At 38.4% G+C, this 19,092-nt stretch overlaps 3 protein-coding genes across 3 annotated transcripts; 2 read left to right on the top strand and 1 right to left on the bottom strand.

Moving 5' to 3' along the window:
* The first annotated feature begins 7,710 nt into the window (after positions 1-7,710).
* On the top strand, positions 7,711-8,869 carry LOC131007311 (uncharacterized). The gene is made up of 2 exons (XM_057934452.1): positions 7,711-8,233; positions 8,555-8,869. Exons 1-2 carry the CDS (start codon positions 8,128-8,130, stop codon positions 8,755-8,757), a joined length of 309 nt encoding a protein of 102 aa, XP_057790435.1. The 5' UTR covers positions 7,711-8,127; the 3' UTR covers positions 8,758-8,869.
* Positions 8,870-10,876: 2,007 nt separating this feature from the next.
* Positions 10,877-12,495, bottom strand: LOC130995850 (uncharacterized). The gene is made up of 2 exons (XM_057921629.1): positions 11,689-12,495; positions 10,877-11,473 (listed from the first exon to the last, which is right to left on the bottom strand). Exons 1-2 carry the CDS (start codon positions 12,493-12,495, stop codon positions 10,877-10,879), a joined length of 1,404 nt encoding a protein of 467 aa, XP_057777612.1.
* Positions 12,496-13,116: 621 nt separating this feature from the next.
* On the top strand, positions 13,117-18,882 carry LOC131007310 (nicotinamide adenine dinucleotide transporter 1, chloroplastic-like). The gene is made up of 9 exons (XM_057934451.1): positions 13,117-13,638; positions 13,913-14,008; positions 14,536-14,642; positions 14,750-14,798; positions 14,960-15,072; positions 17,583-17,677; positions 17,810-17,898; positions 17,992-18,086; positions 18,321-18,882. The coding sequence occupies exons 1-9, from the start codon at positions 13,569-13,571 to the stop codon at positions 18,555-18,557; spliced, it is 951 nt and encodes a 316-aa protein (XP_057790434.1). The 5' UTR covers positions 13,117-13,568; the 3' UTR covers positions 18,558-18,882.
* The last annotated feature ends 210 nt before the right edge of the window (positions 18,883-19,092 follow it).

The following is a 19,092-nucleotide window of genomic DNA, read 5'->3' as shown; positions in this document are numbered from 1 at the left end:
TTGAATCTGCTCTGTTCCTTGCTGCTTTACTTTCCGCTGCACTTTCAGATTCTAAAGTGGGATAGTATTTGTGTTCGTTCTCGTGTGTTTGTCTCTCTGTTAAACCAGTGTATTCTTGACTGTTTTACATGGCTTCTGTGAATTTTGGTGTGGCTTCTTTCAATGGAAAAACTGATTTTAGTATCTGGAAGCAGAAAATGAAATGCATTTTAGTCCAACAACATGTGTTTAAGGCTATTGATCATTCATATGCTAAAGATGAAACTGAAGAAAAGAAAGCTGACATGAATGAACTTGCATTGTCATCCATTATTCTCAATTTGTCCGACTCTGTGCTTAGGAAAGTTGGGATGCTTGATTCTGCTAAAGAACTATGGTGTAAATTGGAAGAGTTATATACTGAAACTTCTTTGCCATCAAAAATGTACTTGCTTGAAAAGTTTTTTAGATTCAAACTTGATTTATCTAGAGACATAGATGAGAATCTCGATGTGTTTACTAAACTTGTGCAAGATATCAAGTTAACTGGTGACAAGCATATTGATGATTATACTCCTGTCGTGTTGCTCAACGCTATACCTGATTCATATAGTGATGTCAAGTCTGCTATTAAATATGGCCGTGATAGTATTACTTTGGATACTGTCATTAATTCTTTAAAGAGTAAAGAACTTGATTTAAAGCAAGGGCACGGGGGGAAGCCTGAGGAGAAGGCCATGCATGTTAGGGGTAGGCCTAAAAACAAATTCCAAAAGCATGTTAAGAAAGAAAATGAATCTTGTGATAATAAGAAAGGTCATAGTAGAGGTCGATCTAAGAGTAGATCAAAAGGTGGTCGTAAATGCTATAATTGTGGTGAACCTGGTCATTATGCAAAAGAATGCCCTAAGAAGAAACATGATAATGAGCATGCGAATGTGGCCTCTATGAGTGAGTCTTTGGGTGATGTGTTTGTTGTTACAGATGTAAGTGACTTGCATTTTGCGAACTCTGTGTCCGGATCTCTATGTGAATCCGAATGGCTTGTTGACTCTGGTTGTACCTTTCACATGTCTCCCTTTCGAAATTTGTTTTCAAATTATGAAGAGGTTAAGTTTGGTCATGTGTCTATGGCTAATGAGAAGAAGTGTAATGTGATAGGAACAGGTGATGTCTGCTTAAAATTTGCTTCTGGTAATGTGCTTACTTTAAAAAATGTGAGACATGTTCCTGATCTGTGTTACAACTTGCTTTCATGTGCTGCACTTGAAGATGTAGGTTTAGAGGGGAGATGGGGAAATGGTGTTATGAAGATCATGAAAGGGTCTTTAGTTGTGTTTAAAGCTGAAAAGCAAAATAACCTTTATATATGCCATTCTGAGTCTGTCTCTGATAATGTGAATTGTGTGAATTCTGTGCAAAATGATAAGACTTTACTTTGGCATAATAGGTTAGGTCACATGAGTAATAAAGGGCTTGAAATCCTCAAGAAGGATGGTGTGTTTGGTAATGATAAACTGTCCACTGTGCCGTTTTGTGACTCGTGTGTACTAGGCAAGCAATCACGTGTGCAATTCCCTGCATCTTCGTTCCCTAATCTGTCTAAGTGCTCCACTGTGCTTGAATACCTGCATGCGGATGTGTGGGGCCCTTCTTCTATTCCTACACATGGTGGGAATAGATATTTTCTCTCTGTGATTGATGATTTCTCTAGGAAGGTTTGGATTTTTCTTTTGAAAAATAAATCTGATGTGTTTGAAAAGTTCAAAAATTGGAAAAACCTTATTGAGAATCAAACTGGAAAGAAAATAAAAGCTTTAAGAACTGATAATGGCCTTGAATTCTGCAATAAATTGCTTGATGACTTGTGTGTTGAGTCTGGTATTAAGCGCCATAGATCTGTGCCCTATACACCTCAACAAAATGGGGTGGCTGAGAGAATGAATAGAACCTTGTTAGAAAAGGTGAGAAGTATGCTCGCTACCTCTGGTATGTCAAAGAGTTTTTGGGGTGAAGCTGTTCATACAGCTACTTATTTGGTAAACAGGTCCCCATCTGTGCCTTTACAGGGTCGATGCCCTGAAGTTGTTTTTTCTGGTAAGCCTATTGATTTGTCTAATTTAAAAGTGTTTGGTTGTGCTGCGTTTGTGCATCAAAAAGGTGATAAACTTGAACCTAGGTCTAAAAAATGTGTTTTCTTAGGCTACCCTGAAGGGGTCAAAGGTTATAGATTGTGGAATAGAAGTGAACCTGGCTATAAGACAATTGTGAGCCGTGATGTGATTTTTAATGAGTTTGAATTTCCATGTATAAATGCTCAAATGTCTGCTTCTACTTCTAATCCTGAGACTGCTCCAAGTGAGGTGGAGCAATTACGTGTTTTACCTTCTTTTGATGATTTATCTGTTGAACGTGCCAATGAACCTGTGTTAGATGATCAAAATGAGAATGGTTTGCCTGATTTACATGCTGAAAATGCTCATGAAGATGTGATTAATGAAGATATGCATGATTATCAATTGACTAGAGATAGACCTAGAAGGACCATTAAACCACCTGAAAAGTTTAATGACTTTGAAATGGCCTTGTTTGCTTTCAATATGTTTGAAAACATTGATAATCAAACACCTGCTTCTCTTCATGAAGCTAAGCAATCGAAAAATTGGAACCAGTGGTTAAATGCTATGAGAAGTGAAATGAGATCTCTTCATGAGAACGATACTTGGATTCTTGTGCCTTATGATGATTCTTACTCTGTTATTGATTGTAAGTGGTTGTTCAAGATTAAAAGTGAGATTGAATCAATTAGGTACAAAGCTAGGTTAGTTGCTAAGGGATATACTCAAAAAGAGGGGATTGATTATACGGAAATCTTTGCTCCTGTTGTGAAATTTACCACTGTGCGTATTATGCTTGCTCTTGTTGCTCATTTTGGTTGGGAAATGAAGCAAATGGATGTGACTACTGCTTTCTTGCATGGTGATTTGGATAAACCTATTTATATGAAACAGCCCGAGGGGTTCGTTGACCCTGAAAAACCAAATCATGTGTGCTTGCTTAAGAAGGCCTTATATGGACTAAAACAGTCACCTAGACAATGGAACATTAGGTTTGATAAATGCATGAAGTCTTTAAAGTTTGAAAGAAGTGAGCATGACCATTGCCTGTACTTTAAAGATCTCAACTCTGTGCCTATGTTCTTGCTTATCTACGTGGATGACATGTTGCTTATTAGTCCTTGTCTCGAGTCCATCAAGCATATTCAAAAATGTCTGAGTGATAATTTTGAAATGAAAGACCTAGGAGATGCTAGTAAAATTCTAGGCATGAACATTGTTAGGGATAGAAAGCGTTCTACCCTTGTGTTAAACCAGACTTCCTATGTAAAAAAGGTTTTGAGTAAATTTTCTATGTTTAACGCTAAACCTGTGGATGTGCCTCTTGCTTCTCACTTCGAGTTAAGTAAGAAACAGTCTCCAAAGACTGCTTCTGAAATGGATGCTATGAAAAAAGTGCCATATTCAAATGCCATTGGATCTGTGATGTATTTGATGATTAGTACTAGGCCTGATATTGCTTATGCTGTGAGTGTGCTTAGTCGTTATATGTCTAATCCTGGCATGCCTCATTGGGATGCCTTGAAGTGGCTTCTTCGTTTTTTAAAATCCTCCATGAATATAGGCTTAAATTTTTCTAAGTGCCCTGATGGTGTGAAACTTGTTGGATATGTTGATTCTAATTATGCTAATAATAGAGATAATAGGAAATCCACCACATCCTATGTGTTTACTCTATGTGGTTCTTGCATTAGTTGGAAATCTCAACTTCAAAGCATTGTTGCTTTATCCACGACTGAATCTGAATACGTTGCAGCCACAGAAGCTATAAAGGAAGCTATTTGGCTTAAAGGCCTTTTATCTGAACTTCGTGTCATAGGTAAAGACGTTGTGGTTTATTCTGATAGTCAGTCTGCCATCCAAATATGCAAAAATCCTGTGTATCATGATAGAACAAAGCATATTGAGGTTCGTTTTCACTTCATTCGTGATATTGTGGAAAAAGGCACTGTTAAACTTGAAAAGATCCACACTGATCACAACCCCGCTGACATGGGCACAAAGTGTTTGTCTACCGAGAAGCATGTTGCTTTTCAAAAGGCTCTTAACTTTGACTTCGGTTGACTGACATGTTAGATTGTTGTGACTTGCACAAACTTTGTGTTTGTGCACCTGTGTTACTTGTGTGTTTGCAGGAAAAAATCGGCGATGATGATACTTTCGGTCTCTACTCCTTTTATACCCGTAGTCCACCGCGGTTGGGCCAAAGGTGGAGATTGTTGAAATTGTTGGCCCAATCAAGCCCATTCCTGGTAGCCCATTACCATCACCTAGCCCACAATTGGCAGCCCATCTTCCTTGGTTAAATTGTGGAACCCTAGCTGATAACCTATCTCTCGTTCTCTCCTCCATTCCCTCTGCATCTTCTGTGTGAAAGAGAGAAGCCTTGCCTGTGCCTTCACCATACCTCCTGTCATCTCCGTGTCTTGGGCGAAGTGTGAACAAGCTTAGTGCTTGTGTGTGTCTTCTTCGTCCGAACTGAGCTATCTCTGCGTGGATTAGCCTGAGTGAGGTTGAGGGTGATTTGGCAGTGGAGTTGCCGGAACGAGGTGCTGCCGGAGGAGGACTACATTTGGGTTTGAGAGAGACCGAGTTCTGAGCCGAGGAGAGAGTCGCTGCTGCGTCGTCTCGCCAGCTGCTACTGCTGCGTCGTCTCTCCATCTGCCGCTGCTGCTCCGTTTCCGGGCAGCCACTCAGCTGCCCCATCTCTTCTATTTCCTGTTACTTTATCTCTCTGTTGCAGCTGCACCTTCTAACTTAGTCTCTTGGTGTTTTCTCTTTGTGTAGGAAACTAAAGAGCACGTCTAGCTCGAACAATCAGTGAGCTAACGTGTGCGTGGTCTTCGCAAGAGTTCCGAGTGCAGCTGAGCTTCAGGAAAGATTATTAAAATTAGGCTTCGGCGTGCGAGAACGGTGAATCGACGGCGGGGCGAGATATCCACAACATAAATATTTATTCTTAAGCAGAAACTAAAGCAATTCATGGTTCTGGAAGCTGGAAGACAGTAGGCACTACCTTATCCAAAAGCAAGCAACTCCACTTTTGATGTATATATAAAAAGACCAATGTGTTTTAAGATGAAGCTTTATCTTGTAAGTATATAAGCCAAAACACTTGACTTATAGTTGCAGTATTATATTAGTTATAACTGATGCTGTATGTTAATTTTATCTAATGTTGTATGATGAAGATCATGTTTCTATTTCTATATATAGCAGCTCTGATTTGTTTAGCTCTGGCTCTGGGCCTATAATTAAAACAATTATTCAATCTAACTCTTTACACATAAAGAACTTATCGCACAGCTCCTGCTTAATTATAGGGTCCATAGTTCTACATAGCAACTTCTATTTTTTTTTCACGCAGCTTATGCAAAATTAGAAATACATTCGATATTTTCCTCATTTTTTCGTTTCTTAATTTTTTTCTACGTTCTACCCTGTATATGTTCTACCGTATATAAAATTCGATTGATATTTTAGTAGAAAAAAAAATCAAGAGTTAAAAGTAGCGTTATCATTAGAAAACGAACCAAAATCCTTGCTTTCAAAAACTACAAACTCTTATTACTAGACTCTGCTATATATGTAAAGGTTCCATTAAAAAAAAGAGAGGCAAATTTTCATTATTTATTATTAAAATAGCGATTTTATTAGGAAGAAAAAAAGGACAAAACACCTAGAAGAACCCTTGAATGCATAGAGCAGCAAATTAAGAACCGAGCCTCATTAAAACCTTATTATGAAAAACCCAAAGAGAAAACCCATAAGTCATAACAAGGAAAAAAAGTATTCGTCTAAGAAAGAAACAAGGAAGCAACAAAAAACAACAAGAGCAAGAGGGGGGAGAACTTCAGGAGCTCCAGCCTAACCATCGCCCCTAAGTACTCCCGGACCTCTCGCTCCCACATAGCAAAACCGACAACGACCAAAAGAGCCAAAAAGCTCAAGGAGAAGACCCAAAACGAGAGACAACGAAAAGAAAAAGAGCAAAGCAGCTCATCACCGGCTCTACAATGACGGTTTAACCGGTGACCACAAAATCTCAACGCAAACTTTCATTATTTTAGAGGCCCTCGAATACCTATGGTGATCAAAGTTATCATATAACAAATAATTTCATATAGGATCCTCTATCGCCATAAATAACGTTTTATCCCATACTTCACTATCAAAACTACATAATTTGACATTAATTCATTTATCTCATCTAAATTAGAGTCAGCTTGGTTGATTGAAGCTGCAAATCTTCTCCTACTTTTGGAAATATTTGATCCTCAAAGATGGAAATTGGCAAGATGTAAATTATCTTCCCTACAAAACATATAAAAATGTTTGAGAATTTGTAAAAAATATTTATATTTGCGCTCTTTTTCAAGAAAAATAACTCAATTAAAATGATGAGTTCCAAGTCCCCAAATTTTAAAGCTTCAATATATTTATGATCTTGAAAAACATAAGTAAATTTAAAATGGTGAACTTTGTTAATTCAATAATTTCTCTTGACGTAAATTATTTGTTGAGCTGATTAGTTCGTCGATTGTAAGAAATAATGAATTGAAACCAGAAAAACAACAAGAATCCAAACAAACATAGGCGATATATGTGGTTCGGCCAGAAGCCTACATCCACGGAGGGTCAAGAGAAATTTTATTGCTCTACGCCGGAGCTAAATCAGTACAAAGTGTATACAAGAAACTTGACTCAAACACGATGTATCTCACTCTCAGATCTCTCTCTGCAACTCACGCAATGAAGAAGACAAGCTAACTAACTAACTAACTCTGCCAAATACAGCTCATAAAAGAACTAATGCAAAACGACACCGTTACTGCATAAAACGTAATACACTTATTAAAGTGTTACAAAACTCTATTTACGGTATTTGCATAATAGTCCCCCGGCTATGGAAATAAACCATAATCACCTCCAGCTTCGAAGACACTACTTCACAATCTCCAGCTTGTCAAGAAGCCTCCAGCAACAAAACTTTGATCACCTTCCCCTCAAATCCACCCCACTACAGAGCTTCCATACTTATCTTAAGTTTTCACAAATTTGCACCTGAATCAATCTGGTGTAGTGCTCGAACTTAGAAGCAAGTAAAACCTTTGTCAACATGTCAGCCGCATTGTCCTTAGTTCCTACTTTAGTCACTTTCACAAGTTCTTTACTGACTAGTTTTTCAGTTTCATAGCTTTAGATTATTATTGTTTTTCACTTTTTACAGCTTGGATTGGATTTCTGCGAATATTGAAGATTCAAGATTTTTTATTCATAAATTTTTATTTAATTAAGTTCTTTCAATTGCGTTCTTTTTAATTATGTTTTTGTTTTATTTCATTATGTCTGACTAAGTTCTTCATCTGATTCTAGGCTTTGTAAATAATTGACTGAATTTATGTGATTAATTTGTTAATACCTATTTGCCTTCAAGTTTATGATTCATAATTCCAGGTGCATGATTTCTTGTGGATTATCTGGCCAATAATTTGCATGTGTAGCTATTCGGTTTGAAACCTAGCGGAGATAACTGTTTAGCGGATTTAGGAATGTATGATATGATTTTAACCTTGAGGCCTAGTGGAGATAGGTGGATCATAGAGAGCTATTCTTATGTGATTTTTTTTTTTTGCTTATCATGCATTTAATATCTTTGCAGGGAACAAATATGTTTCCCAAAGCAATTGTGTGAGAAAGTGACAACGAATATGTTCTTTATTTTTATTTTTATTTTTTGACATGAGTGCAATATTTTTATTTTGCCAAATATTTTATTTTTTATACTATATTATTCCATCATTTAATATATGCAGTATTTATATATATTCTTTTTTAAGTTTGAGCATTTATATGTATTATTAATTTTACATTACACACACACTTATATATAAATATATATTTATATGTATATATTTTTTGGGGTGAGTGATGGAGGGGGTGGGGTGGGGTGGGGTGGGGTGGGGTGGGGGGTATATATTTTGTTGCTGATAACAATCTGGAATGCAGTGATGCTTGCAGCTTTGAGTAGATGGAGTCAGGCCCCAAGGGTGTTAGGCTCAGAGTCTTCATCCTCGGGAATACCTACTATTTGCAACCTCAACTGCATGCAAACATACCTGCTGTTGAAGTCGATGGTAAGACATTTGAGATAGCCATAGAGATTGACTAGATTCAGCTGCATTTGCATCGTAGGTTTCATGTTTTAGGTTTAGATTTTTGTTGTTGTGATTATCTGAAGTCTGACTGGTGAAAGCTTTTGCTCATCTGTTCTCTACTCATCTTGAAATGCTTCCATCTTTTTGTCGTAAACATTGTCAAGTTTAGTGTCTAATGATAGATGGATTTGCACACACACACACACACATATATATATATAGATGTTTGTGTTCATGATTGATATCATTTATCATTTATGTACGTTTTTAAGTATATATAACATTTATCTTTTGTTGGAGAGGAATCGGATACTGAAGATGAGACTGAAGAAGAAGAAGAAGATATTGATGTTGCAATGGTTGTTAGAGCAGTTGTGTTCGTTGAGGATAGGTTGACAAAGGGCAAAAGACTTGTGTTAAGAGCCGCTATACCACATTTGGACTACAAGAACTATGATTTTCCTGATGTCGTCGATTGTGAAGCAATGAGCCACATTAATTGACTTTTATCATTTGGCAGAAAATAGGTGGATTTAAAAAAAAAAATTATTTCTTGGAATGAAATAACACAGCTACATTACTAACTTTTTTTTTGAAACATGATGTTTAAACTCACCCACTCTCAATCAGCAAATTTTTCATTCTTATCAAATATTAGGTAGATAGATATTTAATAGTTTCATCCTATTTCTCACATGGTATGGGCTCTGTGTGTGGGGTGCATAACTCAACATGAAGTTATTTTATCTTTTTGTGTTAAATTTATTATTAATTTAGATTTAAATTCTGATTCACGGGTGACGGGTATCCGACAAGTAGCGGGTTAGAAAATACCCGATAAGTGGCGGGTATCGGCGGGTGATGGGTGTGGGTGGCAGAGAGTACCCATCGCGGGTCATGGGTTGGGTGGCGGAGCGGCCTTCGCTCGCGAATACGGGCATGGATAGCCACTATCCGTGCCTGCCACACCCGATTGCCATCCCTAATTATAATACATTATTTTTCAAGTATATTTGACAACTTTTTGAATATATGTTTTGCTAAATCATGTTCGGGTGGATGAAAGTCCTCTTTAATATAATTTTTCATTTTAATTTGACGTAGACCTATATCATGTTAACATTTATATTATTGAATAATATCCATCAATTATAAATAGTACTCCCTCCGTCCCGCTATTCAAGTCCCATTTTCCTTTTTGGGTTGTCCCACCGATAATGTCCCGTTTCCTAAAAAGGAAATAATAAGGGGATGTTTATCACTAATTAACTCACTAATTAATTCACTAATTTCATTTGCTACCTACCGGACTCCAACCACCATTTAATTTTCTCCCAAGTTTTCTCCATTTGAGTCCGCCGCAAGTCCGAAACCCTAAAACTACTCTCTCTCTCTCTCGAATCGCGATCGGCGCTCTGCCTCTCCGATTCTCCGACGCTCCGTCGTCGACTTTCTTGGGTTTCAGCCGCCGCTCCTCTGCATTCGTCTCTCACCTTCAATTTGTCTCACCCATCTGAATCCCTGTGATTTTACTCCGTCAAAATCTGAAGCTCTCTCTCTCTCTCTCGCTTTCTATTTCGTCGCCTTTGGTCGAAATTCGATTGTTCTGAGGGATTCCACCGATTCCACCGATTCTATGCCGAAATCAAACGCAGAGAAGTCCGATTTCGCATGGATGGTTGAGTTGGAGACTTGGATCCAATTGTTGGTGATTGAAGATGGATGCAAAGGTTGGCGTCGCCGGGCTGAGATCCATGAAGGTAAAATGATTTCGTCTACACCTAGTGCTTCCTCCGGTGATGTATCGTTTTCATCTGGAAACCCTATTTCTTACCCTGATTCTTTTTTTCTGTGTGAGGAAAACTGGCAACACAGGGATATGCCTGATGTTGTGTTGTTGATGTTGAAAAGCATGCTCCCTGATTTTTTTCTGGTGAGATCTACCCTAATCTTCATTTACAAGTACTGGTGCTTCTAGATCTCGTGTGGGATTTCGATTGGTTTAGGAAGTTGCATGTGGGATTTTGCAGTGTTAGTCATATGTGGTATGTGTGGTCCATTGGTCTGAAATGATGATTGATGCTCAACTTTATATGTCCCTACTTGGTTTGGTCCAATGATCTATGATTAAATGGCATTATTTTGACTATGAGTGCAGCCTGATTCTTACTTGTTCCCCTGTTCTTACTGGCTTGTGTGTTCCAGTTGTTCTAGTTTATGTTTTGGGTGTGTGGTGTTGTTTATGTGTGACTGTTGGTTAGGTGTGGTTGAATTGGTGTTATGTGTGGCTGCTGTTGTTTGATTTGGTGTTATTGGTTTGGTTGCTGAAATTGATGGTGTTGGGTGGCTGCTGTTGTTTGATTTGGTGTTATTGGTCTGGTGTTATTGGTTTATGCAGACTGCAATCACAAAATCAAAGCATTATAGCATCACATTATAGGGCATATCTCATCCACATCATTTTAGCATCATTTACAAAATAGAAACCTTTCTACTGCAGTCTTGGAATATGCAGACTGCAATCACAAGCATTCATTTACAAAAAAAAACCTTTCATCACAGGTTTTATCTACAAAAAAGTTGTGCATCATTTACAAAAAACATCCACCTTGCACTCCCATATCACATAACTTCAGTTGATTGAATTTGAAGTTGATGCACCATCAACTCAACCTCATCTGTGCAACCTGCATTAACTCCCAAATTCTGCATTAGTGTATCACTAATTGACAAAGCTCCATTGTCAATTAGGTAGGATATGCACTCCCTTACAAGTTCACTTGGAACTTGGAGATTCAAGGGCAGCATATCCTGCCTAATCAAAGCATCCTTCCCTAAATGAGGGATCTTATAGCTATTCCTCCCCTTCACTTTCAGAATTTCCACCATACAACTTTGCAAGCTTAAGAAAACTTTATTTAAAGTTGTTGGGCTTAACTCATTGAATGAATTAATCACTGCATTCACTAGGCCATCCACATTTGTAGACACTGATTCAGTTTGGAGGCTTTGTATTGCCCTAAACCACCCCAAATCATTAATGTTTGTGTCTGGGGAGTTTGGTGGTTGATGCACCAAGTGAATATCAAAGCCATCAGCTGAAGCAACAGCCCTGAAATCAGGGTCTGAGTCTTGAATGTGAGGCCTTGCATTATCTTGCTGAATAAAGATGGTTTTGCTTGCATTGGCTGGCCACTTAGCTTTAATAGCAGGAATTATCTGTGTTTTTCCATCAAAAAAACAATGAAACTAACTCAGCATTCATTCTTACATACCCACTGCATTACACCTTACAAAGCTGCTGCTATGCATAGAAACAGTCATATATTCACAGTGCATTGCATGTCTCAAATCATCTAAGCATACATAGAAATAAATTGAACTTGGAACATGCTATTGTTACATTTAGGGCATATCTCATTCACCCTATATACCTGGTATATCAGGCAGTCTTTCACCACTTGTTTGGTGATGCTTTGAATTGGCTTCCACTCCATAGTGCCTGCAGCCCTGTTCTTACTGTTCCTTTTTGCTGGAACAAGTTCAGTGAATGGAAAAATTCCAATTTTTCCATCAAACAAGCACTCACCATTAGCCCCAAACACTAGCCTACATACAGCACACATGAACATCACCTTGGTGATGAACTTCTTGTTCTTGCATGTCCTATGAGGTTCTATCTCTTCAGGAGTTAAGTAGAACCTTTGTGCACTTTTTGTGATGTAGAACCATTTCTCATCAATGTGTACTGTGTTGTGCATGCTTTTAAATGTCAAACTCCTCATAATCCTATCATATTCTAGAGCTTCTAAGGAAAACCGTAGCCTAAGCAACTTGTTTGGAGCTGTGAGATCAGGTTTAATTGCATTCGAATGAGCCCTGATCAGTCCAGTTTTTACCCATCTACCCACTGTGCTTTTACTGCATTTAACCCCACATGCAAGCTTTCTAATTGTTGATCTTTTTGACAAATCTAGGCTAGCAATTAACTGTAAATCCAGAGCTACAAGTTTTCTCCTTGGTCTCATTGTTTTCTTACTCACCGAACTCATTACCTCACCATTTGCTCTTCGTTCTTTTGCAGCTGCCCAAGTACGACTGATCGTCCGCCGGCAGCAGCTCCATCTCTGAACAGCAGCAGTGATCTTCCCTCGAGATGGCTTTCCATTTTTGCTTCCTTCAAGCAGAAACTCGATGATGGCAGCCCTCTCAAAGGAAGAAAGATCCTTCCTTCTAGCCATGTGGAGCAAAGTGTGGTGTTTTGAGTGTTTTTTGTTTTTGGGAGTTTAGTTTAGTGATAGTGTTGGCTGCCCTATTTATAAAGGGCATAGCAATCTGAAACAATTTGAAAATTGTGGGAAATTTGAATGTTGGCCAATTTTTAATGCTAAAGTTTCTTTTTTTTTCAACTGCCGCCACTTTTTTTGTCCATTGCATTGTGTTTCAATTTTTTTAAGTTTAATGCATTCCAGTTTAGTTAGGCAGATTTTCGAAGGGAATGCATTCCAGTTAAGTTTAATGCATTCCAGTTTAGTTAGGCAGTTTAGTTAGGCAGATTTTTTTAAGTTTAATGCATTCCAATTTAGGCAGGTAAAAATCTCATTAAACAAGCATAAAATTAATATAAATAAAATTACAGATTATATAAAAATAAATTAAAAAAATTAAGTCTTTTAATAATAATAAATTAGAAATAATTAGTTATTCCTTAAACACAAACTAAATCATGTGGACCACACTCTTAAATCATCTAATTTGCTTCTCCTTAATCTCCGTGCCGAAAAGAAATGAGACTTCAATAGCGGGACGGAGGGAGTATTATTTTTGTTAATATCTATGTTTTTTTATAAATGATAACATCAGTTAATATCCGTCGAAATTCGACGGCTTACACGCTAATTTGCATTTACGCTCCCAAAATTCAACTAAATCCTATTCACTTCTTCCTTTCTCTCTCTACAACAACTGCGAGGATCCGAATCTGCGTTTTCTTTTTTTCGTTCCTCTTTTCCGATCTTTATTTAATCCTTATTCAAGATTACGTCGCCGCATACGCTCAAGATTCAAAGTAATACTTGATTCCTGAACCCTAGGATTACATTGATTTCTCCGCCGGGGAGCTATTTTTTGGATTGTTGTTCACCAAAGGAAAGGAGATTCGATTGCATCGACGGATTTGGTCTGTACGGATTGGCCATGCGACGATTGTTATCGGAGACGATCGGCCTCTTGAGAGAGGACTCCACCACCATCGCCGCCGCCACCTATCGAGGTGTTATCTTTTCTGAATTAGCCGATTGTTGTAGATATCGCGATGGTCGTTGATACGCACGTCCCTAGTTCGAGGGGGCTGCTGTGCAATGCTGGCGCAGGTGCCGCAGCTGGTAAATCTGTTGTTCTCTAGTTCGAACACTCATTTTCCGGGCGATGTTTATTATGATTACCGATTCTTTACATTGAATTCGTCAATGATTCTAATATTAAGCAAAATATTTTCATTTCGTATCTATTTAGAATTTAAGAACATGAGCTGATTTTAGATTTCAGTTTTATAGCGTCAATTATTGATACACTTAAGCAAGATATCTGACACTTATTTTGTTCTAGTTTTTGTTCCTGTCTCACCTGCTTTGAAACTAAATTCATTGTTCTTGACAGGAGTGATTGCAGCTACTTTTGTGTGTCCACTTGATGTTATCAAGACAAGGCTGCAGGTCCATGGGCTACCGCAGCTCACTAATACTAATATTAGAGGTCAGATTTTACCTACCCAAAGAACACTATATATAATCGTTCGTGAATGTATAGTAGTAGAAAGAAACTTGATTCATTTTGTATCACTTTGTCAAAGTTGAAAGATCTTACTCCTCCGTCACAATTCAATAGCCAACATTTCCTTATTTTTACGTCTCATTTCAATAGGTCACCTTCTAAAATGGAAAGTCAAGACATAACAAACACCCCCACGCAACTCATTAGTTACACCAAATGCTATTGTGGCCTACAAATAAGTATCTATTTTTAAAATTAAAAAAAAAAAATCTTCATTTGTCTTTTCTACTTTTTTGACAAATATGCCCTAAAAAATTATTTTCTCTCTCTTGTTTATTATAAACTACCGTGCCCAAACACTGTGGCCTATTGAATTGAAACGTAGAGACTAGAGAGAATATCTGAGTCGTCGTTGAATAGATTTTTGAGTTTATCCCGGTTGTGAGGTGTAAGCCAATGTTTCTGTTTTGTGCATAAAATTTACAGATATTTGTTTCTTTAAAATCTAGGTAGTATTATATTTGGAAGCTTAGAACAAATATTTCGGAAGGAGGGGTTGCGTGGCATGTACCGCGGGCTTTCACCTACTGTGCTTGCGTTGCTTCCAAATTGGGCGGTGAGTCATTTTGCTTTCTTTACCTTCTGTTGTGGACTTGTGGTTCTTATCTTGATGCTGCATCAGGCAAGTTTAGTGATAAATAACTGACAGTACCACTTTTGCAGGTGTATTTTACGATTTATGATCATTTAAAGAGTTCTCTTGGTGCTGATGGTTAGTTAATTACTTGCTCTTTTCTCTTAGCTTTTTCCTATTGACCAAAGAATAAGCAACCATTACGCATTTTTATTTAGGATGATTCATGAATGTACAAATGGATCTTTCATTAGTTCCATGTATTTCTTTAATATGTATTATATTCCTGGAAATTGTAGATGTAAATCATCATCAGCTCTCAGTTGGTGCAAATATGATTGCTGCTTCTGGTGCTGGAGCTGCGACTACGATCGTCACAAATCCTCTTTGGGTTGTCAAGACAAGGTTTCAAGTATGTCTATTTAACTATTGTCACATTTTCTTTTTCTTTGTGAAGATATTGTTTTATCTCATATAACTGTAATGCGGGTAAAATGCAGCTCATCTATCCAAAAATGTTATACGTAGATTAATTAAATTCGGTAGATGCTTGACCCAAAGAAGTGAAGCAACTCTAATTTCATTTTTAATCCTTTTCCTTTTCTACCAAATTTGGGAAAAGCTGGTGAAATGCAGCTCATGCTCATCTGTCTAAAATATGAAGGTAAATGAAATTCTTTAGATGCTCGACTCTAAGAAGTGAATCAACTCAATTTTAGATTTTCTTTTTCCCAAGTTTAGGAAATGCCGATAAGATGCAGCTATCTGTCTAGATATGCAAGCAAATTTAATTCATTAGATGATTGACTCAAAGAATAAAAGCAACTTAGTTTATATGGTTCTTTTTTGCCAAATTTAAGTCTTCAGTTAGTGCAGTATAAATATATTGACTTCAGGAAGTAGTTTTCCTTCTGTTGATATCAATATATGGCTGCATCTTAATAATGGTAGTGATAGAGTAAAGGTGGAGATGACGCTAATAATATAATTTACTGAACGAGAGGAACTCCTCCACAACGGAGGCCTACAGCAAACACGCTGTTTACAAACTTAATCTCTGCATAAACCCTACTGCTACGATACTCACTATAAATAATAGAAAAGGAAACCCTAACTTACTAAGCCCATGCAACATACTGGACGGGCTTAAGGACTCATAATAATTATTGACCCAAACATAATAAATGACTTAACAAGATAAGAAGAAATAAAGATAAACTTAATCAGCCAAGGTCTATCAATAGCCTCCCCGGGCAAAACAGCCTTGTCCTCAAGGCTGGAGTATGGACCGGAAATAAGATGCCTCAACAGGCGCATGCTGGTGTAGTGCATCGAACTCGGGCTCCCCCAATTCATCACACACAAGGACGTTCAACGTCTTAGGCGGGCAGCGGTGAAGGGGTCCGAAAGTCAGACCGCAACGGAAGCAGGTACCAGCGGCAAGATGTTTTTGAATCTCTGATTGCGGCAGTTGGCGAAAGTTTTTGGCCTTGCTTAAAGGTAGTGAGGCGGCAGAAACCGTGGAGTCGGAAGAGTAGGTAGCTGTGGCTGTTGGTTGGCCGGCTGTGAGAGGGGTAACACGGTGGGAAAACACGGTAGGGGTACTAGGACGGGCAGCACGGCGCGCTGCGCTGACCGCAGAGGTGTAGTCAGTGAGAGCGTTGTCCTGTATCTGCTCTCGCACCGAACGCTGGAGACCACCGAGGAAATATCCTAAGCACTGGTCATCCGAAAGGGGAGGCAGCTGGGCCACGCGGCTTTCGAAAGCAGCGATGTAATCCTCCAGAGATCCTGTTTGATGTAATAGAAACAAGGCCTCGTAGGTGTTGAGCGTGGAGGCATCGCCGAAACGCGCCAATAAGGCTTGGGTGAATTGTGGCCATGCCGGGTTGGGGTTACGACGCAGGAGTAGTTGTAACCAGGAAATAGCTGCGCCAGACATGCCGATAATAGCAAGCTGCAGCTTCATGGCCGGGGAAATGCGATGGACGAGAAAATATTGGTTGGCTCGAGCAATCCAGCCCACGGGATCAGATCCATCGAACCCGGGTAAGTCAGATTTTTGAATCGGAATAGTGGTGGGGTTGGTGTTGTCGGGAACGAACGGCTGTTTCCCAGTGGAAGAGTCGCCGGGATCATCTGGAACGAAGGGTTGTTTTCCAGTGGAAGACACGGCGGCCAAGATGGCTGCAAGTTGAGTTTCCATGGCAGAACGGTTAGCATCGACTGCTTTGGTAAGGGAGGTTAGCGATGTCTGCAACTCTAACACCACCTTCTCTAAATAATCCAGTCGAGACTCGGTGCTGCGCGTCGTAGCAACCATGGCAGATCGGACCAATTGATAGAGTAAAGGTGGAGATGACGCTAATAATATAATTTACTGAACGAGAGGAACTCCTCCACAACGGAGGCCTACAGCAAACACGCTGTTTACAAACTTAATCTCTGCATAAACCCTACTGCTACGATACTCACTATAAATAATAGAAAAGGAAACCCTAACTTACTAAGCCCATGCAACATACTGGACGGGCTTAAGGACTCATAATAATTATTGACCCAAACATAATAAATGACTTAACAAGATAAGAAGAAATAAAGATAAACTTAATCAGCCAAGGTCTATCAGGTAGAACTTTGTGATAATTTCATTAGACCTATTGGAGCAATGTCTACAATACTTGCAGGAGAGACAGGCACAAAAAAGTCAGATTTGCCACAGACACTTTCTACCTCTGTGAGATTTTGGCGGAATATGCATTTTTAACCTAAATTATTTACTGTCAAGCTTTTGGTATAATAAAAAAATTGATTCTCTTATACATGTTACGAGTGTGTAGTATTAATAAACAACTGGTTAAATGGCCTATCTCACAATTAGTATAAATTTAAGACTGATATTTTGCATTATCTTCCGTGCAGACTCAAGGTATAAGACCAGGGGTGGTCCTTTATAGGGGAACATTTTCTGCCTTAAGAAGAATCATACACGAAGAGGGTATTCGTGGACTATATAGGTTATTTTCTCTTTCTGAGAGCCATGGAGATAGTATATTTTGTATAAATCTATCTAATTCTATATCTGTTTCTTATTTTTGGTTGAAGGTTTGATTTTTAATCTTTTCTCTGATGTTCTTTTCGGTGCTCAGTGGTCTTGTGCCAGCTTTGGCTGGTATCAGTCATGTTGCGATTCAGTTTCCTACATATGAGAAGATAAAAAGTTACTTAGCCGATCGAAGTATGTTGTGACATTATTCTATGCGTCCATCTTATTCTTGTTTCTTCTTACTGTATGAGATAAAATCATACGCACTTCTTGTAATGATGATAGATAACACCACCACGGATAAACTCGGCGCGAGCGATGTTGCTCTTGCTTCCTCAGTTTCAAAAATATTTGCTTCCACCTTGACATATCCCCATGAGGTAGGGTGCAAAGCGAGCCAAATCTTTTGCTGCGTAATTTCTTAATGCAAACATATGCCTTCTGTTAGTCGTTTGAGCATTACCCACACATTGTACTTGCATTTGAAATCACATTAAATCGTATGTTTGTAGCATCCATTCCAAACAACGTCATGAATGTAGATGACAATTAATTTACTAATCACTCATAATGTTGAGAATCTTAGATATTGACCTCTGATAGTTTTAATGCAGGTTGTACGTTCAAGGCTTCAAGAACAAGGACACCACTCAAAGAAACGGTATTCTGGTGTGGTAGATTGTGTTAAGAAAGTATATCAGAGTGAGGGCATCCCTGGTTTTTATCGGGGTTGTGCTACCAACCTGCTGAGGACAACCCCAGCTGCCGTAATCACATTCACCAGTTTTGAAATTATTCATCGCTTTCTTGTCACCGTGTTCCCTCCCGATTCACACCCTCAAACACTGTGAGGTGTTGAAGAAGCTCAGTATACGGTGCCAAAAAGAAAATCTGCCTCATACATGACTTTGTCCTGCCGTATAAACTCCTTTCTTCCCTAATTGACTGAATTCTAGTTTTTAGGAGATAAGAGTATGTGACTGAGATGATGGTGATGATGATGATAAGTTGTTATGATACAGGAACAGCCTATTATGATACAGGAATAGCCTATTGAATGTTTCCAATTCATTTTATCAGGGAATTGTAATATCTTCAGATATGGTAAGACCAACAATTTTTTGGCTCCTATATTTTACTTAAAGCATCATATATGAAATTCATTTTATTTCATTCTGCGACGGTTGTAAATATTTTGTCAGTGATATTTCTACGCTGTGACAGGAATAATATACTGCCGTTCATAGTGTGTATTGTGTGTTTATGGAGTGGTACAAATAATTATTTTATATTGTTATTTATGATCATTGTGAGAACTTTTGCACTGAATCTATGAAGTCATTGTACTGAACTACATAGCAAATATCGTGAATTACTTAATAGGTT

Source organism: Salvia miltiorrhiza, chromosome 1 (assembly GCF_028751815.1).
Source record: "Salvia miltiorrhiza cultivar Shanhuang (shh) chromosome 1, IMPLAD_Smil_shh, whole genome shotgun sequence".
Classification (NCBI taxonomy): Eukaryota; Viridiplantae; Streptophyta; class Magnoliopsida; order Lamiales; family Lamiaceae; genus Salvia; species Salvia miltiorrhiza.
The sequence above is the reverse complement of the archived record's forward strand: the minus strand, read 5'-3'. Positions and strand labels throughout refer to the sequence as shown.